At 48.0% G+C, this 27,639-nt stretch overlaps 1 protein-coding gene across 1 annotated transcript; it reads left to right on the top strand.

The window, feature by feature from the left end:
* Positions 1-500: 500 nt before the first annotated feature.
* On the top strand, positions 501-25,983 carry r3hdm1 (R3H domain containing 1). Its single transcript, XM_079236977.1, has 23 exons — positions 501-696; positions 7,701-7,824; positions 8,880-8,958; positions 9,659-9,718; positions 9,885-10,025; positions 10,162-10,270; positions 10,477-10,572; positions 10,936-10,961; positions 11,279-11,332; positions 12,182-12,414; positions 12,977-13,246; positions 13,680-13,831; positions 14,157-14,279; positions 14,951-15,361; positions 15,456-15,582; positions 18,189-18,346; positions 18,710-18,843; positions 20,588-20,691; positions 22,048-22,229; positions 22,820-22,970; positions 23,545-23,642; positions 23,727-23,811; positions 24,763-25,983. Exons 1-23 carry the CDS (start codon positions 538-540, stop codon positions 25,080-25,082), a joined length of 3,396 nt encoding a protein of 1,131 aa, XP_079093103.1. The 5' UTR covers positions 501-537; the 3' UTR covers positions 25,083-25,983.
* The last annotated feature ends 1,656 nt before the right edge of the window (positions 25,984-27,639 follow it).

The following is a 27,639-nucleotide window of genomic DNA, read 5'->3' as shown; positions in this document are numbered from 1 at the left end:
AAGTCTGGGCATTCAAGTCTTATCTTAGTCAAAGAAAAGTAGCTTTCTGTATGGTTTTAGTCGATGCAAACGGTTGCCAAATTATGTTGATTGTTTAACTTAAGTGAGTTACTCCTCGGCACACGATATGAAACTGTTGCATTGAAAGGAAAAAAAGAAACCGTATAATATTCGTCTTGTCTTTTTTGTCAATGCAAATAAAAGATTTTGGTCCAGTTCTTGTGTTTTAAACCACTTTTTAGTTTTTTTTGTGTGACCAATGTCACATGTTGACATCATCAGACATTGGTGCCGTCTAGTCTCAGTCACGGAATTAACACTGATAGATATCTTTTATTTAAAATATATATTTAAAAAATCCTGTCGCTCCAATTGCCAACTTTGAAGAGCTGCTTCCCCGAACACGCAACCAATGTAAACTTGTTTGCCACCTGTGATTCCTCCTTGTCACCTCCCACAGAAAGCGTCCCTCACAGGCTTTTTCCCGTCTCTTCCAGGTTCTCTGTATTCGCCAGCCTCTCCCAGTAAGACTTTGCAATGAGAATGTCCGATACAGTCGACACTGAAACGATGAAGGTTTCCGAAGCCGCCGACACGGTGCCAACGGCGAAAGACAACGCCGCCAACTCTGAGGCCGCTGACCAGAACCAGAGCGGCAGGGACGAACACGACGGCAACGATAAGAGGGACGCACAGGTAAAGACCTCAGCTCGTGTAGACGGAATGATCGACACTGTCAAAGCACAAAAAGCCAGACTTTGTTTGAATTGTTTTAACATGTCACAATATGACACTATAACGACTATAACTATTAACACTATAACCTCTATTCGGGGAGGTTAGAGGTGTCGGCAACGTGACCAGGAGGGATTTCTCTCTCTTTCTCGCCCCCTCCCTCCATGAAAATTCAGTAACCGTCAAACACCAACCGCCCCGGGGGACCTCCTGTCACCCGCGGCGTTCAAGGCATATTTTTTCCGGCAGCTTCAGCAGGACAAATTATTCCTGAAAAGTATCATCTGCACAGGCTGAAATAATAATGTGGGGCTTTGACTCTGCCTTTGCCGCGGCGCCGAGGTCGGCCGCTACTGAAGCCGATACGAGTAAAGAGCATTTGCTCGTGGAAACTAGTGGATCTCATTTGTTCTCCACGGGAGACGGTAAAGCGGCGGCTCTACGGGGGATTCAGGGCAACTGAGATCACTTTCGAATAAACCGCTAATTAATTAGGTCTATGTCATTGCGACGACTGTGCTTTGGGGCGGCGGAAAATTTGCTCTTCTTAATTTGCCTTCCAAAGGGAAAAGGGGGTTTGCGCTCACCCAAGTGACGCGAGAATTACACGAATTGTCTCCTGAGTGTGGTGAAAGGAAAAGGATTTTGCCTTTTGGCCGCGGCCTAAAAATAGGATTCAGGCCAATCTGGCCAAGGGAAGGCAGAGGGAAGGGAGTCGGGCAGGCAGATAATCTGGACCTCAAATCCTGGCTTATCTGCCGACTTCCTGCGTCTACGTTACTCTCCTCTTCCGAGGACCAGAATGACAGCAGCATGGGGGAGCGGCGGGGGGTGGGAGGACGAGGGAGGGAGGGAGAGAGAGGGGTGAGAGGACAGGGCATCAAGGAGAGGAGGAAGGTGAGAAAGCGTGAAGAATGAAGGGAAAGGAAAAAGGAAGGAAGGCGTAAATGAAGCATGAAGGTGGAAGTCGCAGCCATTTCAATGGCGCATCCATGCAGAACAGACGGGGCAGAAAAGGAACTCAAAGTTACACTATGTAACGTTTGGTGGCTGAAATGGCCCAGTCCTCCTTTTGGAAATATAAAGTTGACTTCATAAGCAATAAAATGCACCATTGCTCAATTCAATACACTCAGTTTTGCTGCTACAGCCGTACCTGGTCTGGTATGACCAGTAGATTAACAGGGGCTCATGATGGCAGCTATTTCTGTTTAACTGACTACTGAGCGGACTTTATGACACCCGTGCTGCTGCAATTTAGCCTCAGTGACGTCGTCGTTGAGAAGAGAAAATGCCCTCGGAGCTACTCCACAAAGCTACAGCTAGCTGCCGATTAGCTTAGCATAAGGCCTGGAAGACATGAGGTTGGTGTCTCGTCAGGCGTTTTGCTCAAAATGTTGTATTATTTCTTTCAGCAACTTGAGGCAATCTTGAGAAATGAAGGCGCCAGTATCTCTAATTGCCACTTGTGGCCGCTGTTTCACAAAAACGGCATCACCCCGATGCAAACAAACAAAAATCAATCGCACTAGACTGATACTGCATGTCGTCACCGCATTAAAGCAAGCTTTTCATAACGAGAATAGAGTTGCAACTAGCGGTTGACATTAGTGTTTTTGGTCAAACTTTACAGCAAGCTGCTCCTTTCCTCAGTTCTTGCCCCTAAAGCTAAAACACTGTCCCTCTCCTTGCACATCTCACCTTAAAACCGACTTGTCCCTGCCTCCCCCTCCTCACGTTTTACCGTGACATCTCCAAGTGCAGAACGTGATCTCTCATGTTCCCCCCCAAAGCTCTCCCTCCGCGGTCACACAGGGATTCGCCCAAGAGACGCGCCGAAGCCCCTGACCTTCTCCGCTCGTAATTTTTCAGCCGCGAAAGAGGCAGAGCTAATTTCGTCGCTCAGTATAAGGGCACCGGTTAAATGCCTGAAATGTTCAGAAATAGAGGTAAGAAACGGGGGAGGGGCAGGAGGCGGTAGGTGTAACGTGGAAAAGCATTCCCGACAGAGGAAATAGGAGAGAGAGAGAGAGAGAGACTGGGTGACTTTGCCACCATCTGCCTCCAGCTCTCCAGCGCCTGTCCTCTGCGGCAGGACAGGTGGCTGGTGGCCGGCCTACTTCTGCTGACTTCAGCCCTTTTCCCCATTCCTTTATCTCCTGCCGGCATTGTTCGTTTCCCCACCGGCCCCACGCCGCTCAATTAGCCGGTGTAGCGGTGCGCTCACAGTCCCAGGTCGCTCCCCCCCTCCTCCTCTTCCTCCTCTCCTCCATCCATACTACCTGATGTAGAAAAAGGGGCGCGGCAGGTCACAGAGATGGGGCGAACGGCGGCCCATTTTTCGAGGTGCGATTTGGCCCTCGAGCTCAATGAGGGAGGGGAGGGGTTGTCCTTTAAGATTTCAGAGGACAGGTGGGAAGGACAGAGCTGTGTGTGTGTGTGTGGATGTGTGTGTTGGGATTAGGAAGCAGAGGACTGGGCTCTGTTACAATTTTGCCTGAAATGGCTCCTGCCAGGTCTCGCCCTCCCCTCCTTCGCCTCGCCATGCACGCTACTGAGAGACCTTCTGCTTGTGCACACACAGAAAGACCCACCGGTGCGTGAAGCGCAGTGGCTCTCTCTCTCTCTCTCTCTCTCTCTCTCTCTCTCTCTCTCTCTCTCTCTCTCTCTCTCTCTCTCTCTCTCTCTCTCTCTGTGCATCTCACCTTCAGCCGGGTTCTGATTCACATGACGGCTAAATGGAGCCAGGAGCAACGCACAAAACTGACCCAAATCGCTTACAGCCACATGTCTGGCATTTGTTTTCTGCAATGTTTGTGTGTGGGTGGGTGGGGGGCTCCGCAGTGCAGCCGCTTTGGTAGCATATGCTCTGCCGAATTAATTTGTGCTCCTGGGAAACAGCAAATGCTCAACTTGAGGATTTCATGCCATGCAGGGAATTATATTTTTCCACAGATCAATGCGAACACACAAGAAAACACCTTTTCAGGAGGTTATTTGTCTTTTAGAAAAAAAAAAGATGGTGCCTTGGTATGAAATGTTTTGCCGCTTTTTTTTATTTATTCTTTTAAGGAGCGCACTCATGCACAAAATGTAGGCCGGTCATATTTAATTCAAACTTTGCCACTTTCTCGAAGTAACAATCCTGTGTGCCCGAACCAAACTTCTGTGGTTTGTTTGATTTCTCCTCCTGTGCATCCCTCCCTCCTCCCTATGGACAGCCCGTGAAGTACTCTAAGGTACGGTACGCTCCGACATGCATGACGTGCAAGGATGCTCCAACCCGTGTAATGTGCACTTTGGATTTACGTTGTGTGCTGGAAGTTGTACTCGTGTTTCCTGTCAAGCAAACGGTTTTAAAACGAGCTGCAATATGTTGAGATGCCATTACATGAGTGATAGGGGAGGCTGTGGTGTGAATCGTGCCTGGGGAAAAAAAACAACAGTTTTGAAATAGACATGTCCTGTATGCTTGCCTGCATCGCTGTTGATGTTCCCAAAGAAAAAAAAGATTAAAAAAACACCACATTGCTTGGGTTTATGTAAAAGTGCTTACTCCATTTTTTCATTTTTTCTTCAACATTGTTCTGATCAAATTTCCTGCTGCCACCTGGTCGACAATCATTTCAGCCGTCAGTCACTCAAGAAAATATTTTTGTCAGCTAAACCGTGAAATATTGAAACTGTATGAATTGCCTGCAAGAATCGATCGTGCTCGCCGGCTGTTACTTGTTTTGACTCTTGGCCTGTCACTGTGATGATATTGATTCAATTGTGCGCGCGCGTGTGTGTGTGTGTGCGCATGGTTTTAACTGTGCCCACTTACCTGCACCCCCTTAGTCCAACACAAGGCTAAAGCTCGTGCGGAGCCTGGCGGTGTGCGAAGAGTCCTTTCCTTGCCCTATGCCTGAGCCTTCAGCAGCACCTCAGGTAACCGTCTCTGAACGACCGGTGTGTGTTCTCATGAGGGATGTGCTGGTATGCAAGTCACACTACCTAGCGTGTGAAATATTCTGATGCCGGCGGTACCCGGAAACAAGGTTTTCATCACGGCCGATACGGTGACAATAGCGGAGCAGACGCACCGGTTAATGCCTGCCTGATGAGCTGCGATGGCCGTGAGGAAGCTGACCGCTTAAGAGAGTTGATGGACGTCGAGTAGCGACATTCGGTGAGAGAGAGACCGTGCATTTTACTGATGAAGAAGAAACTCCTTGCATCAAGAGCGCATCAAGTGTGCAGCTGTAGAAAATCAAACATCAAACTACAGTAATGTATAACATACCACCTCAGTACATAAACATCACCAATATAAAGATGTTTCCTTACTTAAAGCTCTTCTTCTACCAGGAGGAAACCTCCGGTTCTGCCGAGTCAAGACGATGTGGAAGTGTCTTTAAACCTGCATTCTCTCTGCTGACCTGCAGGGGGCGACTCCTCTGGTTGTATAGAAGTCTATATAAATGACTCTACTTCTCTCTTGATTTATTCCCTCAGTAAACATGAGTTTATGTCTCAATCTCTAGTTTCAAGTCTTCAATACAGCATGATGTTCATTTAGTAAATTATGGTCCATTTAGAGTCAAACAGACCATAAAGCAGGGTATGCTTTAGGGCGGGGCTAATGTGATTGACAGGTCACTGCCGCTACCAGAGCCGTATATTCTACGTCACTCCAAATACGGTAACTTTCGTTCATTTGGTTGTGGATCAAACAACATGGAGACGGCGAAATCACAGAACTCAATGCTTCAAACCGGCGGTCCACAAACCACAACGACTACGTCCACAAAATGTGATACCGGCACATCCCGAACTCTCATGCAACCACATCTGGAGCACAACTCCTCATCAAGCCCCCGTGTGATTAAGGTGGCTCTGCCCAATGCCCCGAGCTACAAGCCCCACACGCGTGGCACCGAAGTGCTGACCGGGAATCAGCCCTCCATTTCAGATCATTACAGCCGGCAGACCTCCGGTGCTCGATTAGCAGCCTCCGTCTGACGGCTGTGATTAAATACCTGCCGCTCCATGAAAACATCACATCATCAAAGTGCTGAGCGCCGACAGCGAGCCGGCCGCCAGTTTGCTAAATCAACTCTTCTTTTATATTTCTCCTCTCTGGAGGAACTTTCTCCATTACATGCCACTCTGCACAGCTCCTGGCACGCTTTCACACACACATAGACACACACACACACACACGCGCGCGCACACATACGCTCAGGTGTGTTTGTTCCAGGCGTTTCAGCCAGTCAGCAGCGAGCGTCCCAGAACCAGAGGGCGGGTTTTATTCCCACAGCAGTCCCGCATCGCCTGCGCTCACATGACGGCCTGTATTACCGCCATCAATCATGTCGGGGAAATTACAATTTCCGCACGTCAGCTGCGGAGGAGCTGTGGAGCGCTCTAATTGAATACTCCCGATATTTCCTCCCCGCCCCCGCTGCCCTTATTGGGCCCGGAGTCGAGACTCCTTCAGCGGCAAACTAACCTAGAGGGGCGAGGTAAAGCAATAAAGGGAAGAAGAGGCAGAGCGCTTAAGGCTGCAAGAAACGCATTCGAACCGTGATCAAATCTGAACATTTCCCCGTTGTTTGAGTTATTGTCTCCGATGTCAGACTGTACGCGCGAACAAAAGGCTTCACGGATCCAAAGACTGTCCGAGGCGTCCCCGGAAAAACTACATTTGTGCCCGGCTGTCAACTTCAATCAATGGCCGACAGTCGAGGGCCTCCGAAAGCACGCGGCGCTCCTTTTTCCTTCTCTTTCTTTCTTTTTTTGTTTTGTTTTGTTTTGAGACTGACAGCGCGTTCATTACATATTCGTCTTCACGCTGCTTTTCCTTTATCTCGAGGTAAATGGGTGTCAGGGAACAAACGAGGCAGCTCGCAACAGCTGCACATCAACCGGGCGGCTCCCGTGTGATGCCGAGGGTGGCATTAAGTAGCAAAACCTCACCGCTTCGTGCCAGGGGAAGGGAAAAAATAAAAGATGCTTTTGCTTTTGACACACACACACACAAACTGGCTGTCACACACAGTTTTTTCAATCTCTCCCAGTCTCGCTGAGGCAATTAGTCAGCCGCGTTCCTCATTAGCATATAACATTTTCACATATATCCAGGAACGAAAAGAGAACGCGGCGTCTCATTATCTTGCTCCGCAGCTGTTACGGGGATCGAACTTGTGACCTTTTTTCTGGTCATGCGCTGCTCTCCCGCCATCAGGTCACCCTCGTCTCTCCTTCATTTATTCGTTTCTCACACACACACACACACTCGCTATCTCTGATGTCGGCCTCCCAGAGTTGTGCGTTTAATCCACTTTGCGGCGCGCGCCAGCAAACCCCGGCTCCTCTCTTCAGCTTTCCTTTCAGCCTTTTGTAGGATCGGCTGAAAAGCAAATCAGATACCGCTCTGAGTTGAGAGTGTGTGTGTGTGTGTGTGTGTGTGTGTGTGTGTGGCGAGGAAGACTGGGGTAAATCAAGGCCATTTTTAATAGATCTCACCGAAACATCTTCCATTCAGATTGCAGCACAGTCGATTTCTTTTCTTACAGTCGACGGGGGATTACAGCTAACTCTATGCCGTGTTTTATTTTATTAAACATTTTAAACAAGCTATTCTGACACAGTAGTTGCCATTTGTGATTTGGAATTTCCGGACGCTGGTTTGGATGAAACCTCTTTTGCCGTGACGTTCTCTCATTAACCTAGAACCTCCAGGCACGATCGTGGCAAATTAAACGCCCTCATATTCAGGGCCTCGTTTCCAAATGAATGCCTCACGTACGTTCCTCAATCAGAGTATTTGAAGCTCTTGTAAAATGCTGCACTTGTATGTGTGTGTGGTAACTTAACACACAGCATTTGTTGAACACCCAAGATCGGTTTCACGCGCAAATTAGACGTTTTTCTTTTTCTTCCTTTCCTCATTCTGAATTTCTTTTTTCCCCGCCGAACAGGATGGATTCGTCCTCCAGCCCTTTGAAAAGGAAGAGCGAGCCGCGCAGGACCAGGCGGAGAAAGAGGACAGCTGCGACAAGGCGGACAAGCCCGAGAAAACGCAGAGGAAGATGCTGTCGAGAGGTGAGAAATGCTTTTGTTTCGTGTGTGAAACGCTCGTTTCAGAAGGTCTCCATGGAGTTTTTGTTTTTGCCGCTTTCCGTCATCGCCTCCTCCTCTTCTTCCTCGTACACATTTCATTATATTGTTTGGATTTGAAGGTTGGAAAGAAGACGTGAGGAGACTGCTGTCACGGGAGCAGACGTCTTCCCATTAGCACCTCCAGCTTTTCTTTACATCATGAACACCTGGGGCCTCATTTATAAACATTGCTTACCCCATAAAAGATGCATGTGCTTTTTCCCATCCCAAAAATATATAATTCATATATAGAGAACTTCTATCTAGAATCCCACCATTTGGTCACTAGATAGATAGATGGATACCTAGATAGATGGATAGATGCTTTAATGATCACACAATCCATGTCACTTCTTATAATTATATGTTTTACCGTCACGACCAAGTGACCCCCGACCCAGTGCCCTCCGGTTTGTCCGAAAGCGTTCCCACGTTCGAGATGATATCTCATTATGGGCCGATAATTGGCGTGATTCAGTTAATTGCAACGAGCTCAAGGTGTTAAGCAATTATCCGGATTCCCACAGGCGCGTAAAAGGTGTCTGCCTCCCCTCTGCGGAGCGACACCGCTGATGAGGCAGCCGCCAATTATAGCCACCAGACACACCCACCCCGGGCCCCCACCCTTGGGTCCCTTTTTTATTGCACCTACACGGGGACATGCTTTTTGGTGTCAAGTTCGTTCCCCAACCACTTCCTCATTTCTTAAATGGTTCAGCTGGCAGAGCTCGATGATGCTGATTCATGCGGCCAGATTAATTTTTTCTTCATATTGGTCACACCAAATAGCAATGTCACCCTCAGTCTGACTTTTCCTTTTTTTTTCTCTCTTTGCAAATAGTTGAATGACAAGCTGATTAATTATTTGCAACAGGCGTTTTATTAACTGTTTATCATTCATTAGTGGCGTTAACGGGCCGGAACATAAAATTATTATTGGTCGTATGAATGACATTTTTAGGGTGAATCTCTGAACATCGTCTGTATCTCTTGGTTAGATTCCAGTCAAGACTACACCGATTCCACTGGGATCGATCTCCACGAGTTCCTGGTCAACACGCTGAAGGGCAACCCCAGGTACGCTTCCTCCCATAGTCCAGTCCACTGCTGCTGGGACTCTCAGGAGGTCCTGGTTTGAGCCTGCTAGGCCACCGTACAGATGTTGAACAGATGTTTAGCTCTTTGTTCAGTGCTTCATATCAGGCATGCTTGTGGAAAGGCATTACACATGATTTATTCATCATGGCGTTTTTGTTTGTTTTGGTTTTACATTTTTGGGTTAGTGATGCTGTTTTGACAAGTAAATTGATTTATTTGATCGGGAAGACGTTCAAAACACTGAATGAGCCTGAATTTGCTTCGGCAGTAAAGGAGAGAAAAATATAAAGACCCAAACCCACAATTGTACATAACATCCTTTGGTGTTGCCATGGTAACATGACATATCGCAAAGTGTTCCCATTTGTACCGTTACAAGCTCTACAGCCTTTGGTATTCAGGGTATTGGATTTAGGATTTGGAGTTCAGGGTTTAGGCTCGATTCCTTCTGTTAGCATGCTAGTCGTTAGCTTTCTAGCTACAGTATTCACCTTCAATGAAGACACAGATTAATTTAATTGTGCTACTTTCTGCTGTGACCTTTAGAGAAGTCATTACTACTATCTGATCATTGATTATGTTTCTTATGACCCAACAAGTAATAACGAGTGATCATGAGCCCAATGTATGCATTTCAGACAACAAAAACAAGCTCAATGTGTGTCATTTCTCTATTTAGGGATCGGATCATGCTACTGAAGTTGGAACAGGACATCTTGGACTTCATCAGCAATAATGAGTAAGACACGTTGATTTAAATATTATTCATCCCCTTTGAGTTAAAACAGTCTATGACCTTACTGTCGCCTTTGGTCATCGAATTCTTCTTTTCGTGTCTTTGGAAGTATGACATATTGAGTGTGGGTCAACATTACGGATGATGTCATGTCGGTGTTTCCCTCTAGAAGCCATAAGAGAAAGTTCCCGCCCATGACGTCCTACCACAGGATGCTGCTCCACCGAGTGGCCGCCTACTTTGGCATGGACCACAACGTGGACCCCAGTGGGAAGTCAGTGGTGATCAACAAGACCACCAACACTAGAATGTGAGCCACTTTAACAGCACTCTGCACACTTTGCTTCATCAACTGACGCAGCCGATGGACGGATCCGTTAGTTGGTTAACATCTGCCTGAAAACATGTGAACTAACCCCAACCTCCTCTTCCCCACTCACCAACAGACCCGATCAGAAATTCTCAGAGCACATCAAGGATGACAGGGCGGACGATTTTCAGAAACGCTACATTCTCAAACGAGACAACTCCAGCTTTGATCGCGATGACAGCACGGTAGGTGTTTTTTTTCTTCTTCTGGTGTGTGTGAATGTGTGAGTGTTGTTTTTTTGTGTGTTTTTTTTTTCTTCTTCACCAAGCTGTCACTTTCATTTCTGACATGTTGGTAAGAGTGGGACAATCTGGCGTCCCTGACATAGCTCTGTGTGTGCGTGCGTGTGCGTGCGTGTGTGTTTGTTTGCGTGTGCGTGTGTCGTCGCCAGATTCGAATGCGTTTGAAAGCTGACAAGAGGAGCAAATCGATGGAGGAGAGGGAGGAGGAGTACCAGCGAGCCAGAGAAAGGATATTCGCACATGATGTGAGAGCTGTTTGTGTAGGCGGGGGAGGGGGCATGTTGCACAAATCTTTGTGTCCTCTCTATTCATGTGCAAATTCAGTCGCATTTCTTGCTACCAATTACCGCCGCTGGATTTATGAATTTTCTTTCCTCTGATGTGGAGCCAAATCTATTAAGTCCACGTTTATAACCAGACCTGCGAGCAGGTGCACCGAGGTCCGTGGGCACCCTGTCAGCGCGCCGTCACACATTCTACGTGCATTAATAAATCGATTGACGCCGCTGTGGCCAAATTATCACAACGCAGCTTTCAGTATGAAGCAGAGGAGAACATGCCGACGAGAACAAACTGAATTGACTGTGATTTTTCTTTTCCACCCACAGGGAGATCACTTCATACTAGATCGGAGGTAAGTGTGCCTTTGCTCCGCCTCTCCTTGACTCGTGATTTTGTTTCCCAATAAGGATGATACATTGCCAGTTAATTGGCCAATAAGATCCTTTTAAAGGGTAGCTAAAGCTCTTCAGCTGGCTTCTCCTTTTTAAATGACGTTCCATCACTTTTATATCCTCCCTCCCTCATAGAATCCACTCCGTCCTGTTCTTTTTTATAAAATGGAGGATATCTCATTCTGCCAGCGCCTGTTCTCTCTCCTGTAACACCTCTCTCTCTCTCTCTCTCTCTCTCTCTCTCTCTCTCTGTCTCCCTCTCCCCCCTTCCCCTCAGCGCTCAGGATGAAGGCGCATGCATGAGCACCCAACAGAGGCGGCAAATGTTCAGGTAGGTCTCTCTCACCCCACACACCCTCGTCACACATCGCTCAGCTCCTTTCAGAGGAGAGAGCCCTTCGAATTGCCGTGCGCCTTAATCGGCTCGCTCAGGAGCAGACGTGCTGATCTGAGGATTTTTTTGTTTTTTTTCCTGCCGCTCGGGGGGGAAAGCTTCTGTTAAATGGGATTTTCTGGCCGTGTGGGACGACCCATTCCCACCCTAAAGCTCGCCGATTACACCATGAGTTCTCTTTTTGAAATGGCATCTCTCTTGATCGCGCTGCAGTCTTGTTCCAGTTAAATCTACATCGCTGTCCCACGGGCCGTGTTTCAGATGTCATGGGTCGAGTCGTTTGAAGGCTTTGAAAAATCCAAATGCATTCGCTATTTCTTTTTAACAGTTTTACGCAGCTGTCTGGTTTAGTTTTGTGTTGCGTTTCTTTTCACCCCACTTTTTAATTTATAATGTTCTCAAAAGATTGGTAAAAATGTTGCAATGGTTTAAAGCTACAAGAGGGATTGGTCATTACTAGCCTGCGTTTCAGGGGAAAAGATGATTGGATTTTAGCGCTGAATCTGTTTTGATGATTTAACAAAATAAGCAAAAATGCGATTAACAAAAATATATAAACTAAATGTCTTTATTTGGAGTTTATGATGGACCATTTTAATAATTTTTTGACAATTAATGGACCAAATGAGTGTGTACTGTGAAAGAAATCTTTCTGCTGTACGACAGGTTGCAGAATCTAATATTATTTACAATTTTTTTTATTTTTAGCTAGATAAAAACTGAACTGTAGTTTAGGATTCAACTCGCACGTTAATATGAGATAACACAAATACTGTCTTCCTTCAGGTTACGGGCCGGCCGGTCGGGCGCCAGCCGGCAGAGCAGCTCGGAGACGGAGACGCTGCCGCGGCACGGCGAGCCGCGGCCGTGGAGCAGCACCGACAGCTCGGACAGCTCCAACCGGCTCGCCCCGCGGCCCGCCATCACCAAGGCCAGCAGCTTCAGCGGCATCTCCCCCGGCCTCGTGCGGGGCGACAGCACGGCCAGCAGCAAGAGCACCGGGAGGCTCTCCAAGACAGGCGAGTCTTCTATTTTCTGCCAATATCCTGCTGTGTTCTCCTTTCCACGCAGAGGCAGCAGCAGGCGTCCCGCCGGGCGGCTTTCTAAGTCGTTTACGAGGCGGCTGGCTGCACTCAACGTTGTGTTTTGGGAGTAGAAGTCGTGTTCTGCTGCAGTCGCCCTGCAATTAGCGGCACGCCGTTAAAATAGTTTATTGGTTCTGCATTTCATGATGTAATTTCAGCGTCATATTTCAGTGTCTGGTTGTCCTTTTATTCTGCATCCAGTTTGTGGTAATTAAGCACTTTTACTCAAGTATATGCAGCGCTTGTACTTTCCCTGAGTATTCTCTTTTCCTTGCGCTTCTTTTAAGAAATGTTGCACGTTCTCCTGCGGCAAATTATTATTATTACACAGGGAGACCGTCAAACTAATTTCTCCATAAGCGGTTGCATCTGGAGACCAGAATGCATTGCACCCGCGAGAGATGATGTTGCAAGCTTAAAGCAGCGCTCCTCCTCCTCTCAATTCAGAGACATGTGGGGAGCAGATGATAATCTCGTTGTTCCGCCTCCCCTCAAGGCTCAGAATCGTGCAGCAGCGTCGGCTCCTCGTCCAGCTCGCTGTCCCGCCCTCAGCTGCCTCTCCCGGTCTCGGCCCCGTCCTGGTCCGTCATCCCCAGCGCACCTCTGATCCACCCGGCCGCCGACACCAGGGGCTCCGGGCTCCCCGAGATGATCAAGAGCGTCCCGCCGCAGCCCCCGACGGCCGCAGACGCAACCAGCTATTACGTGTTGCCGCTGGAGGCCTCGGGGATCCCGCCCGGCAGCGTTCTGGTCAACCCGCACACAGGTGGGTGAAAGAGTTCGGTTTCCAAGACTCCATTTCACTCCAATCAAAAAGTCCCACGAAGGCACAGGATATTTTTTCCCCTCCTCCTGTCTTGTAAATTTCTGGTTTTCCCCGTGAATTATTCATGCGTTGGGGACCGCAATACAGTTTGGCACCGGGCTGCACTCGGTTTGTCCGTCAAAATGAGTGTTGCAAAGCATGCTGATCAAAATGCACCGAACAGATGGCAGAAATCTGTAAATATTCATCGTGGGCCAGTTGTAGACTTTTGAGCCGCAAACTTCAAAAGCTGCCAAGGTTGTCTTCCCCCCGCTGCCTCTCCCTCTCATACCGTGTCCACCAGCAGCAGAATTCAAGTGTTTTTAGTTTTGTTTGACGTTGCATTGTTGGTGTGCGTACAAATGTTTTGTCTCCTATGAATTGAATTGGACAGGCAAGCCTTTCATCCACCCCGATGGCAGCGCCGTGGTTTATAACCCGACCTCCGTCGGCCCCGCTGGCAGGAACCCACAGCAGGGCAAAAGCCCGCAGCAGCCAATCCCCGCCCTGACGCAGCAGCAGCCGACCAACCACCTCCACTCCCAGGTCAGTGGGCGGGGCTACATGTTCTTACTCGGTCCTCATTCTAATTAAATTCATGCACAGTGTTGTTTTTTTTCTAACCCTCACTAACTAACAGTGTTGAAATGGGAGCTAGGATGGTAGGAGCTTCAATAAGTTTGATAAACCCCTCTCACCAATAGGAACGTTTAACCATTTCTGTTGTAACTTTAGGAGACTTAAACGGTCAGTTGAGGCTCCCACCGATTTTTACCAGCGTCCTTCCTCCTGTCCCTCTGTCCATCTCTTTCCCCTTCCTTCCTTCCTTCCTTCCTTCCTTCCTTCCTTCCTTCCTTCCTTCCTTCCTCAGACGAGCTGTCCTCCTTTCCAGCTGTCCTCTGAGCCTGTTAACAACCCACAGGTCTCGTATCCTCATCCTCCTCTTCCTCCTCCTCAGTTCCTGCCTGTCTGTCCTAACCAACAGTACACTGTGGTACATAACTCCTTTATTCCATTTAATTATGCTCCTTTGTTCTGTCAGACTTGGCTCTATTATAGTGTATTATTTGCTTTACAAAGTTATCTTTGAATATTTGACAAGAGCTCTCCTTGTGTGTTGTAACTGGAGGTTTGGCTCAACGCAAGTCTTATTATTGGTATCTTAAATCAAGCATCATCTCACCGTCTCAAACTTCAAAGCACACCTCTTATTATTCCGCCGCTCAACTATTCAGTGGGTGTTTCCTGTTGGAAAGGTGTTTCTGAATCCAGCCGCAGCCGGTACCATATATAGATCATGCATTCGCTTAACCTCATTTTTGACCTGGTTTTAGTGAAAGACATGCCTCTGCGACTAATTATGCACGTGGAAAGTTCCATTAATATTTAATTCATCACCAGATGTTGGTGCTGAATAATCCATAGCTGAAAACACCATTTTTTATCCAACAACATGTCAGAAGTGACCGATGCCGATAAATAGCTCGCTTTGGACTCTGTGTCCCCGCAGACCCGGGTCAGATTTAGACTCCCTGCATTTGTTTAAACCTCCAAGTGAAAGTCAATTTAGCAAATGTCTTTGCACTTAGCCGACTGTCGTATTGATCGCCGTTCTGAGTGGCTTTAACGATCAAGACGTCTGCTAACTCTGAATTCTCTGTCCAGCCCGACGCCCTCGGCGCCCAGTTCAGTCACATGACTCTGGCGCAGCAGCAGTCGCCCGCCGATGGCGGGGCCTCGGCGGCGGAAGCCCGGCACTATTCCGCCGTGTACCACCACCACCACCACCACGCCTCCGCCATGGTGCTGCAGGGAGCGCCGCAGCAGCAGCAGCAGCAGCAGCAGCACCACCACCACCACCACCAGCAGCAGCAGCAGCAGGTTGCAAGCTACATGGTGGCGGGGCCGTCGGGGGGACACCCGGGGCTGCTGCAGGGTCAGCCCGTCCCACTCCCGACCCCGGGCCCCAACCACGCATATCCCAGCTCCACACCGGGCCCCGCGGCTTTCCCGGGGTCCGCGCTGAACCAGCAGCTGCTCCAGCAGCACGCCTACATCCAACAGCCGGTGCAGCAGGTAGGAGCCGTCAGTTCTTCACGTCTGCTCTCGCAGGGAAGCGGGTCCACGCGCTGTCGCACAGTCCTTGAGTTTGTCGTCATGTCTTCTCCAGATGACGGCGTGCTACTGCTCGTCGGCCCACCACCCGCACTGCTCCGGCCAGCAGCAGCACTACCGGACCCCCGTCAACCCGCTGCCCTACAACTGCCCTCAGAGCCAAAACCTGCCCCAGCAACAAGGTATGAACACTATTCTCTTAAGAGATAACTATTTTCACAGTAATAATTTGGGTCAAAAGTGACAAATGAGGCGGTGAGATCACACTCCAAGCTACGCTCAGCCACTCAAGGCTCCGTTTTGGTTATTTTACACTTAAATCAACATAAAATCTTATCAAAGTTGTGTTTCATGACAAAAAAAAATGCTAAAAATGAGAGACCAAAGCTCATTCAGCTTCTTCAAGCGTGGCTTTGAAATATCTACATGGTGGATCAGCAGACAAATCAAAGGATGTTTTAGGTCTGCGGCCTCTGATGTCGAGCGACTGGTTCTCCCTTGAATTCTCAGCCTTCGCCGCCGTATCACGATTCGCACTAAATCAATAGACTTCGACTTCCCTCTCTGAGATTATTTGTTGTTCTTGTGTGTTTCTTCACAAGGGAGTCCGCCGGCTCTACCGAAGGACAAACATTTCCCCCTTTTCTGTCCCGTGTTTGTTTTCTTTTGTTTCTTTTACGAGTTCACACGTCTCCCCGGGAATCATCCACTTGATTATTCTGTTTTTTCTTTTCCTTTCACCACAGGAGATGAGATTGTTAGCTCCTGCTCGGTCTTCCTCGCACGCACGCGCTCTCGCTTAACTGGATGCGATGTCGCCCACGTTCGCGACTCGTGCGCACGCTGCCGCGCACGTCTCTGTAAGTGGCTGCGGCACTATTCTGTCATCTGTCGGCAGCATATGTGGCTTCCCTGCTGGGGACCCGGGGAATAAGACGGCGGACAAATGAAGCTGACCTACAAAGGCAAAGGACAGCAATTATTTCTCAGGGAAGCGGAGGAAAAAAATGACTTCAGTGCCTCCTTGTTTTTCTACATTAATTCCCAAAAAAAGATATATATATATATATATATATATATATATATTAATTATATAAGACGACTAAAGGTGAAGATATTGCAGCAACAGTGCGCACAATAAATGAGTAATCAGTGGGGATTCTCTGACGGCGCGGTCGGGGGTCCACAGACACCTGTGTGTTTCCACCGCCTTGCATCAGACCGCCACAGGGCTTCGGCTGCATTCATGGTCATTCTGGGAAAATGGGCTGGTATTTATTCTATGCGGAGCCTTTGTTCGCCTTCCCCTTCACTGTTCAGTAATGATTGAGTTCATTCGTCATCGCCAGGAGAAGAATGCGACCGACCTCATGGAGGTTGCGCGAAAAGAAAAAGCAGCGAAGAAAACACCATCAAAATTGAAAATGGCGCGTCTCCAATGTGAGGATTTGCTGCCGTTCTTTATCATTTACGATAACAAACTGAATGTCTTTGAGTTTGAGACGGGCCTTACATTAATAATTTCTGACATAAAGGTGAAACTATTAGACGAGAAAGGAATCGGCAGATTCAAATAATTTGTCGCAACCCTAATCTTAGGATACACTAAATGTCACTGCTGGAAGACTGTATGGCGTGTTTCAGTGAAACTTAAAAAGGTACTTTAAATGGTCATTAGAAACAGTTAAAACAGCACATAGCAGATGCATGCAGTAAACTGCCGTGGCTATTATGGTGGGATGCCTGTCTGTTCTCTGTTTGGGCCTTCCTCTTCCTCCTGGCGGTCTTCGGGATCTAAAGTGTGATTGGATACCGGCGAGCCTCGAGAGGCGGGATGCGGGGCCGGGACGCTGTCTGAGAGGCCTCTATGTATCTCACAGTGAACCGGTCTCTTTTTCAGCCCCTCACTCCCTCAGCTCGCGGGACGAAGAGCGGCAACAAGAAGGAACATCTTCAGTGGAGAAGTCCCAATCTGCCGAATGGAATAAATGAGGGGGGTGCGTTTGATATTACTGTCATTTCATGCTCGGTTCGTGAGGGAAGGTGGGAGATGAGGGAGGATAAAAATAGTCCCTCCCCTTCCCCACCCCCTCGCCGAGCACTCTCATTGTCTAGTTGTACTTTTTTCTCTCCCGGGGCGGCAGACGGTAAAGACACCTTCACAAAAGGACGTCCTCTCCTTTTGTCCATTGGATTAGTGTGTGTCTGTGTGTGTTTCTGTGTGTGTGTGTGTGTGTGTGTGTGTGTGTGTGTGTGTGTGTGTGTGTGTGTGTGTGTGTCACGAGGGACAGTATTTTTCAGACGTCTCTCTTTGTCACCTTGACATTTAAGCGTCCGATCGCTTCCCCTCAGGCTAGGAGCGAGTGCCGCCATTTTAAGGCTGCGCGGGGAAAAACCAGGACGGCTCCGCGTGACTTTGTGTCCTCTGTGTGTTTAATTTTCTGTCTCTAAATGTGTTTTTAAGCAGCACTAAAGAAACATGCTGCCGCTCTTTGTTTACCCCGCTGAACCTAATCACTCGTCGAAGTGGAAGTGGGCGGCCAGACCGCTCAGGGTTACAGGTTCAGGTCACCGTGGGCTAAATCAAATATATTGACTTTCTCATTGACCCCCGAATGCCTCAAATGCCTCTTCCACCGTCTTTCAATCCGCCGCTTAGCTCCTCCTCCAATGACGAGGAATGACCAATGAACGTGGATATTAATGGCAGTGTTGTTATCGTCGTCCCCACCAGCGGCCTCCTTTCCTCTGGTCACAGCGTTTGTGCCTCTTCTCGTTTCCGCCTCAGTGCACCAAGCCATGATGCCCAACCCAGCGTCCAGCTACCAGGCCATAATGGGAATGCAGCCAACATCCAGCCTGGCTCTCACCGGCAACCAGCAAAGCAATATGGGCAACCAGATGCAAGGCATGATGGTCCAGTACCCTCCAATGCAGTCTTATCAGGTATTTTTGCAAGCGTTCCTCTTTTGATTAAAATGACCAGCGTAGAGGCGAAAGAGAGCTTTAAAAAATAAAAGCGTGCGCTGGGTACTTTTGAGTTTTTTGTTCTTAACATTACGGAGAATACAAAATGATGCCAAAGTGGTTTCAAATGTCCAGTAAAGAGGAAGTGGAGTATACATTTAAAACAGAAGCCGTGAGAAAATCTCAAAAAGCCATCTTTTTAGATTTATTGATTTGTATCCTCTTTGTCTTGGTTTTGGTTTTATTTATTTTTAATGATCTAACAGTCATGTCCTGGAATTATCCAATAAACTCAGTTTTCTTTGGTGTTGCTTTATTTACCGGCTGTTTTTCCCCCTGCAGCAGGTTTCTGTGCCACAGCAGCCGTACCAGCAGCCAGTGTTTGTGTCCTGTCAGCCGGGGCAGGGTCCGGTGGCCGTGGCCGGCATGCAGCCCTGCTACAGCCTGCTCCCGCCGAACCAGCACACCACCATGAGGTACGGCGTCCAATCGCCCGCCGACGCTTACCGCGCGTTACTACGGCAACAGAAAAGGAAAATGAGATGTGTTTTATGATCTCGCTTGGGACATTTTTTTTTATTGAGATCTCTTTTTAAGAGAATACGGTGTACAATGGTTCCACGTTAAATGTACAATTCCTTCAAAATAAAAGCACTATTTTCATTTCAAAAGGTTTCATTGCATTCATAGGGAGCATTGCATTGATACTTTATCAATATATGGGAGTCATTAGTTCACCTTGTTATTGCACGCTTATGCTTTGTATAAACATTATTTATTTCATGACCGAGTTTACATTGATCCATTTAATAATCGTGCAGAAGGTCTATTAATAAACCCACACATGATTCATGTCCCTCCTTTTATTAACGACAGTCGCTAACGGCTGAAGTTGCTTCAGATGAAACATTAGCTCATCCGTAGGTGAGCTTTGTCCCAGAAACCGCTCTGCAGGTACGTGATGCTGGAGCTGCCTCTTATTTATAGAGCTGACGGTGAATCCCCAAAGCCTCCGAGTCAAGGTCATCTTTACTCACAGTGTGTGAGCGGGGGCTTTTGGTGACCCGGCTCCGCTGGTAGCTGACGAACGTCCTCTCAAAGAGCCTTTTCCCGTCTTCCTCCGGTTCCCTGCCGCTCGCTCTCATTATAATCTGATTGATAGAACTAGTTCACAGAAAGCACAACATGTAATTAGCTGCTACCTCCGCGGACCCAATCAATCTGGATGCTGGTGAGTGGAGCGCCGCTGGGACGCGCCCATACACACGACAGACGCCAGACGTGAAAAACAACCATGTACCATAGTCATCACCTGCAGAAAAAACAATGCACACACACACACACACACACACACACACACACACACACACACACACACACACACACACACACACACACACACACACACACACACACACACACGGGAGACAGAGAAGAAGAAGAAGAAGAAGAAGAGGAGGTCACTCTCTCTCATTGTCCCAGCTGTAAAACGAGGCTGCTTTAGTAGGGCTGCCGGCATGGAAAAATGATTTATGCGGCAGCGTTTCGAGCAGCTCAACGTTCTCCCATGAGGCCCGGCTGTCCACCTGCAGCCGGCTTTCTCACCAGCTGGACACGAGTCCCTGCAGGCGGGGTTGCTTACAGAGCCGAGCGCCTGCTTTGCAGATGGAGTTGAAAGTTAAATTTCAAATGTAATACCCCAGCTGCAGGGAGATGCACATGTCTGTGCAGGTTTTAGAAGTCCTCTTCTAATCACAGCGGTGTGAGTGTCGTGTTGCACTACTTTTTCTGAGGCCCTGAAGGACCAGAAGCTCTACTGCTGCTGACAGATTGGGCAACATTTAAAGGGGACGTGTTAGGCTCACTTTTAGGTTTTATATTTGGGGTTTATACGAGAACGTCTCTCCATGCTTTAATGTAAAAAAATGTAATAAACATTATTTTCCTCATAATGTTTGTCTAAATAAACCTGTATTCACGTCTGTCTGAAACACTTCGTTCAGCGCCTGTCTCTTTAAGACCCCATCCTGTCCCCAGTCAGCTCTGAAATATACGGGCTCACCTTTACGAAGGTAGTTCTCAAGCCCACGAATTGGTTAATCCACCCAATAAATGTAGGCCTCATCATCCCTCCATCTTTTACGGTGAAGCAGGTCCTATTTAACGTGAGCGCTGTAGAACGCCCCCGTTCTAAAACGCTTCCTGTGTGTTCTCTCACAGTTCCACGGTGAGTTTCCTGCCCGCCCAGATGATGGAGCAGCTCCAGTTTTCCCAGACCTCATCCCCCTGTGTCTCCCAGCAGCACCCGGGCCAGCAGTATGCAGGTACACGCCCACAACCCACAGCCGAGTCTGAGCTCCAGATCCAAACGCACAGCGACGGGATCTCTCGGTGTTAATATTCACAGATTGTGCTCCTCCACAGCCTCGACCCCACTCTTCATAATGAAATAATCTTCCCCGGGTTTACTTTGCCACTGCAGAAGCGTGATTAAATTCACACTCTGGATTTATTTTGTTCAAAATGAGAAAGCGTGAGGCGTGCAGGTCGACCGCTGCGACCGTTACTTTGACAACCATTCAGTCAAAATGTTTGGCACAGCGGGGGGGAAAAAATCCATCGAAGTGAGACGCCGCTGATGAAGTTGCTGTGTTTCTCCAACCGTCCTCCTAAAATTAAAATAAAAGACGATTTTAAAGAGAACTTGCTGTTCACTGGGAGACCATCAACCTGATCTGCTTTGATGCCATTCATAAAAACATGGGCTGAATGTTGATACAGGTGTAATCAGCAGATATGTGCGACATATTTCTATAGTTGTAATAGATACATAGGTTAATCATCCTAAAAGATATAATTCAAAAACGTTGTTTGTAGGAATAAAAGTCGCCATAATGAGCCGTCTTCATGTGCCTTTGCGAGGGTTTAGAGCCTGGCTGTCCAGAGGCCCAGGTGGGAAGGCCTCCTTACTAATGACCTTTATTATTCATGCCTGATTATTATGGGGTGGGAGCCGTCACTTCCAGCCTCGTCGGTAATGAGGTCAGATGAAGGTCTCGCCCACAAAGCAATGGCAAACACTTTTAATTGGCCGGGCCGGGGCCAGAAGTAATCCGCCGATTTTAAGTCCAAACATCCATTGTCCTTGCAACTGTTCTCGGGTGACGGTTCATAAATCAGCAGGGGCGTCGGCTGTGCAAATTCTACGACACGATTTCCACCTAATGCGAGCTTTATGTAAACAGAAATTAATTAGATGGATTTTTTTTTCTCACAGAGCAGAAGGTTCTTTGATTGTTTTTAGTTTTTTTTAATTTGCATTAATGCGTCGCCAACTAATAAGATAATTGGATCTCCAGCATTATCGTAGAGGGTTTGAGCAGCGAAAGGGGAATGGACCGTTCGTGCTTCACGTGGATGCGGCTTCATAATCAAGGCTCTTAGAAGCTAAATGTTCAGCGGCTGTGTAGCCGAACAAAAGTGCTGAAAAAGAGCTTTCGGGGCGAAAAATAAAAGGGCATTTAGTCTGTCAACGTACTGCGGTGCATAAATGATGAATTAAATAAAAAAACAAGCAGTATTAAGTGTTTTACCGTGTCTGCCTGACCTCATTTGCCTCTTTTCAACACTGTTTCCCCTCTTTTGTGTCTTTTTTGTGTTTTTTATGCATGTTCGTGCAGGGTTGTTACCCTCAGCCCCCGGCGGCGGCATGGTGATGCTGCAGATGACGGCGCCCTCCTGCCAGCAGCCCCGGGCCCCCTCCCCCTGCCAGCGGAAACAACCCGGCTACAAACACCCGGGCCCCGAGCACCAGCGGGGCCGCAGGCTCGCCGAGCTCCCCGCGCCTCCAGACAGCGCCCAGGTACAAACGCAGCCCATGTGCGTCAGACGGCGTCCAAATATTCAAAGAAACAGCATTCATGCGATTGTATTTATAACCTTTTAATAACCTTGCTCAGTGGCCCAGAGGTTTTGACTTGACAGCGACAATTTCCAAACAATGTTAAATTAAATTATGAAATTGCTCAGGTAGTGTTCGCCGCACAGGACAACACGGTATGTGTCAGGAAGCTGAGGCGGTCACAAGAAAGCAATTTGAGAGGCAATTTATTTTGGTTGTCTTGAGCCCGACAGTGACGGCAGAGTTGCCGAATTCCTCCTGCGGGCGGGTTAAATGTCGCAGTAAACGGGCTCCGCAAATGAAGTCGCTGGCGCAGGGCGTCGCCTGGAAACGAGGAGGAAATAGTCCCGAGCATTAGGGTGCAACGCTACATTAAGGAGGACTAATGTGCATAGAACGGCACATTAAAGCAACGACTTTGAGAGAGAGAAAAAAAAACTGCTTTTTCTTTTTACGGTTGCTTTTTTCCCCTTTTTATATTTATTTGTTTTGAATGAAAGTGTCTCTGTGTTCTCTCCCCTGCCGCCTCACCGCCGGTGTGTTGCGTGTAGAGCAGCCGGCCCTTGTCCCCGGCGCTCACTCCCTCACCAGGCCAGCCGCCCAGCTTCAAGGGCCTCCCGTCAGGCATCTCGTCCATCCCTATCATGGCCCGCCACCCGCACCACCTGCCGCTCCCTACAGCCTTCTGCCACAGTGGACAAGGTCAGAGGTCACAATACAAAAAGATTCATATCAGGATAATCAAAACTTCTGGAGTTGTATTTCTGCCACAATCCTGTGTGCGCAAATATTCTTTTACAAAAAATACGTTGTGCTTTGTAAATTATCTACACAAGTACAGATAACAACTTCCTCACTCAGTTTTGCTCACTTGTCCTTTTTTTGCATCCCCGGTCTGCACGCTCTGTTTAGCCAATGACATGATTGGAGTAGAAAGTTTCTGATTGGCTGTTATCTGCTACTAGGGCGGTACGGAAACATTGGTAGAATGACAAGCAGACACACTTAAGTAGTTTGTACTTTTATTAGCTTGCATCCAGTCTTAGTAGCTAGCTAGCTAGCTAACCATGTAAGCAGTGGCTAACTAAGCTCAGCTAACTAAACTAAATTATTTAGAGTATATTTTTGTTTGCTCAAATTATTATTTATTTTTTTGCATCATTTGGCACACATCTTTCTCAGGATAAACTCACAGTAGATGCTCCGCCTCTTGTTTCTATTGACCTAAAACTCCGCAGCTTGTGATAACTATTATTTTTGTGTGTGTGACGTCTAGGTGAAGCACACTACTCTCTAATGGGCCAACCTCTGCAGTTCAAACCCTCCATCAGACCTCCGCTGATCCACACCGCCCACATGGTGGCCAAACACCAGGTCAGACTCACGGACGCATGAAAGTCCTGTTGGAATTGCCTTCGATCGGTTTCAGCTCACTGGTTTCTTTCTCTGTCTCCTCAGGCTCCACTGGGGGTTTGGCGTAGCGCTCACGGGAGGAAGGCCAGCAGAAAACCTCTGTCTTCAGATCTCAGTGTAGGTGAAGCAGGTAATAGGAAGTCCAGAGGGAGGCTTGAGTTTAGTGAACCTCGAGCTGCGGCCATGTTTTTTATTTTATCAGCGGCCCTGACCGAAATGTGGCCCTCCCCGTCCAGAAAGAAGCACCAAAGAGATTTTCTATGTTGCTAAAAAAAACTCCAGCATATTGTTTCATCAGAAGTTTAGTTTTTGGGTGTCAATCAGAAAAAGAAAACTCGCGTTGAGATTCCATCTCGTGATAAAAACTCAGCTGCTGTGTCGTCTATTTAGCAGATTAACTGATTTAAGTTTTTTTTTTTTTTTTATGTGTCAAAATGTGCTTGCTGCGCTCCTGCAGCTGCGGAGGAAAAGCGTCTTATTTGTGAATGTAAGCAGAATAAATTCACAGACGGGGCAGAATCCACACCTGGCTGTGGAACCTGCAGCCCCGGCGGTATTTGTGCCGAGAGAAAAAAAAGTGCTGATTATTTTTAATATGGCGTCTAGTTTTTTGCACTTGCCGACGAAGTATTTCATTTTTCATTATTTTTTTGTATATATTTCTTGGCCTTATTCAGGTGCTTTTGTCAACAATCCCACTTGTACAATCAACAAGGAGGTCGGTGGGAAGTTCAAAACTACCGCTACCTCTGAAATGTCACGCCGTCTGGGAAAAAAGAAAAGCAACGATAACTTTAAAACTGACAATCATACATTTTTTAAAATGTAACCTATCAAGAAATTGGTAAAATAAAAAAAAAATGTTCGACCGACCTTCCACCTAAAGCTGTAGTGCTGGCAGCAGTTTATTGAAGCCTCCCGATGGTGCAGGTCTGACTTTTCTCTTCACCAGTTGTTTTATTTACTGGCTCCGCTGCTCACAATGCCCTGTGTGTGCGTGTGCGTGTGTGCGTGTGCGTGTGCGTGTGTGTGTGTGTGTGTGTGTGTGTGTGTGTGTGTGTGTGCGTGTGTCCGTCCGCAGTGAGCAGTCAGATCCTGGAAGTGACGGATCCTCCGGAGGGGATCGGCTGTACAGACTCCCACCACCTCCTGGCAGAGCTCTGCAGAGGGGGCGGATTGATCCAGCGGCTGTCGGACCATCAGCCCCGGCTGCGCAGCGCGGCCAGAGACGCTCCTGGCGGACGCCTGGCCTCGTCATACTCCATCTTCGCCATGCTACCCCCCAGATACGCCGCCCCGAGCGCTGCGCTCCACCGCGGCGGCCCCCAGGCCACCTTCGAACTCCGAACTAGCGGCAGACACACCGGGGAGCTGTGTGGCTCGGACAGGGCCGGCTCATAGCCGCCATCAACATCTCGAGGGCGTCTAAGGAGCGCCACACAAACGCACATCCAACCACCTGCCTCTGCTGCCTCAGTCTGGACCGTCTCGGTTCAAGTCCCAGACTCTGTCCAAATAAAATCAAAAAAGAAACAAAAAAATGTATCAAATGTTTGAAGAATGAACGTTCACTTTTATTTTTTTGCTGGCCGTCGGGGCCCCGAGTTTGGTTTTGTTTCTGAAATGCGTCCGCGGCTGCTGAGCAGGTCCCTTCTCTATACTAAAAAAATAATAATCTAGTTTGCTGTTCAAAAGTGAAAGTGTTTGGAGAGCGAGATTCCACTGTGGCTCTTTCGATAGCAGGTGACGGCGCCACATCGAGCTGAACGTACACACAATCTACCAGCTTCTGGTTCGAGAACGTTTTTGTGCCCACTCAAGACAACGTGAAATTGTGGCTCCGCATCGAACTGAGCGTTCACATCCAAGTGTTTATTTTTATTTTTTATTTAACACATCAATAATTCCACCATCCGTGTCCCAGCCACTTGTACAATGTTGAGCCCACACAATAATAAACACTGAATAATAGATATACTACCTGAATTATTTGAAGTCACTTTTATACACAGTGAATGTTGGATTTGCACTGAAGTGATGAACGAGACGGAGATTTGATCGGTGTCGGACGGGGCCTGGGCTTTCTTTTATTTACCCCCCTCGTACCCGTTTGTTGCACTCGGCCAGGCCACTTTCTTTTATATTTAATTAAAATGTTTATATGCACAAGAAAAATGCAATCAACTTTGTCACTACTTGGCTTTTTTTTTTTGGAGAGGGGGGTTTGGGATTTTATTTGTGTGAATCATGAGGTGTTCTTTTGTCTGGTGTGGCTTTTCTTTCTTTTCTTGTTTCTTTTTTTGGACTCTAATAAATGTTTGCACCACACGTGTCGAAAACACTCATTGCATTGATATGAAACTGAGGGCGTATTGAAATGTTTCCTCCGGAGCAAGATGTTCCTTTAGTGTGTGTGTTGGGGGGAGCAACATTATGAGGCAACCTTATGGAAAATGTTGCTCTAGGTTTGTATCTCTGCCTTTAGGGCACTGCAGAGATATTTGCTCTGCTTAGCAGCCTCATTTTCGTCTGCATGAAATTAGCCATTTTGAATAAACAGTCTCGTTGGGTGAAATGTAGAGAAACAGAGACGCCTACTGGATAAATGATGTTACTACAGCACGTAACACGACAAGGCGAAAGTGAAAGTGAACCCACGACTCTGGGAACTTGTGAGTGTTTATAGCAACGGGAGTTAGCTCCGACGAGAAAGCGCGTGTTAGCAGTTAATGCTAATGCTAAAGCTAACGTCTGCTGGGCTCCGGGTCCGCGTCCCGTAATGGAGACCGACCGCTGCGGGGGAGAGGCCCGGACGGTGGTCGTGTCCGGTGTGCCCGACGCGTTGCCCGTCGGCAGGATGGTCGACAAGCTGACTATTCACTTCCAGAGCTGCCGCAGGAGTCGCGGAGGAGACGTCGAGGTGGTCAGTTATCCCACCAACATGGACGGCGTCGCTTTTGTCACTTTCGACAAAGCTGAAGGTAAATGAAGCAGAGCACGCGCTTCCGTTAGTCGTCCCCGCTCTGAGCATAAGAAGTTAATAAGTTAACGATAAACGGGTTAATAACTGTTTATCGTTAACACGCCGAGCTCCATTGAGAAAATTACACGTTTTAAGTTCACTTCCTCGTCAAGCGGCCCCAGTTTGTGCCTCTCAGGTGTATCGTTGCGTTCAGTCATAGAACTGATGCACAAACACGCGGCCATCTTTGATGTATTGACGCTTATTGACTGCGACGGGAACGTGAAGGGCTCATACTGAGGCCTGGATATTCAAGCGCATAAATGCCTTAAAACAACCGCATTCGTTGTCATAAGCGTCTCCTGGTTTTATGCTCTAATTGGCTCCCGAGGGACCCACTGAAGTGTGGCTCAAACGTTTATTTACATGTTTGACTGTCCGCTGAGTGGTTTAGTTCACCGTATTACAGTCTCTCTGACAGCAGAGAGGCTTTATGAAGCAGTCACTATCACGCTGATGGAGATTGTTGCAGAACAGTTCAGTACTCTCGGCAGATGCAGAGAGGGTGGTGCAGATGGAGCGGCACGTCATGATGGACGACGAGTTCCCCAGCGACTACCGCCTCACTGTCTTCCCCTTCACTAGAGACGTGAGTGGCGACTTCACTGGGTTTTGCTCTTCTGTACATGAGACGCACAATTCCATTTACTTGAGTGTGTGTTTGTGCTGCAGGTGTTACTGTACGTCCCCAGCGCTACGGTCGACCTCTCCGTGTTCGGCGGAGATCAGTCGAAGCTGATTCGGAGTCTGCAGTCGTCTCACAGGTCGCTCCGTTTTCGGACTTCCTTCCAGCACATGAGAGCCACCGTTGAGGGGCCCTTCTCCGCCGTCCAGGCCCTGAGACAGGACCTCATCCGCAGGGCCGGCCAGCTTAAATCCGCCGAAGTCTCAAGCCGAGCCACCGCCGTCAAACTGAGAGAAACCCCCTTTAATCTA

This window comes from Taurulus bubalis, assembly GCF_910589615.1.
Source record: "Taurulus bubalis genome assembly, chromosome: 21".
Classification (NCBI taxonomy): Eukaryota; Metazoa; Chordata; class Actinopteri; order Perciformes; family Cottidae; genus Taurulus; species Taurulus bubalis.
Note: the sequence above shows the minus strand (reverse complement) of the source record. Positions and strands in the feature narration are given on the sequence as shown.

Excerpts from the sequence above, each read along its gene's own strand:
- r3hdm1 (XM_079236977.1), top strand. The coding sequence starts at position 538 with ATGAGAATGTCCGATACAGTCGACACTGAAACGATGAAGGTTTCCGAA. Across the intron at positions 20,692-22,047 it reads CCCGGGCCAGCAGTATGCAG|GGTTGTTACCCTCAGCCCCC; the intron begins GTACACGCCCAC and ends ATGTTCGTGCAG. Across the intron at positions 22,230-22,819 it reads CGCCTCCAGACAGCGCCCAG|AGCAGCCGGCCCTTGTCCCC; the intron begins GTACAAACGCAG and ends TGTTGCGTGTAG.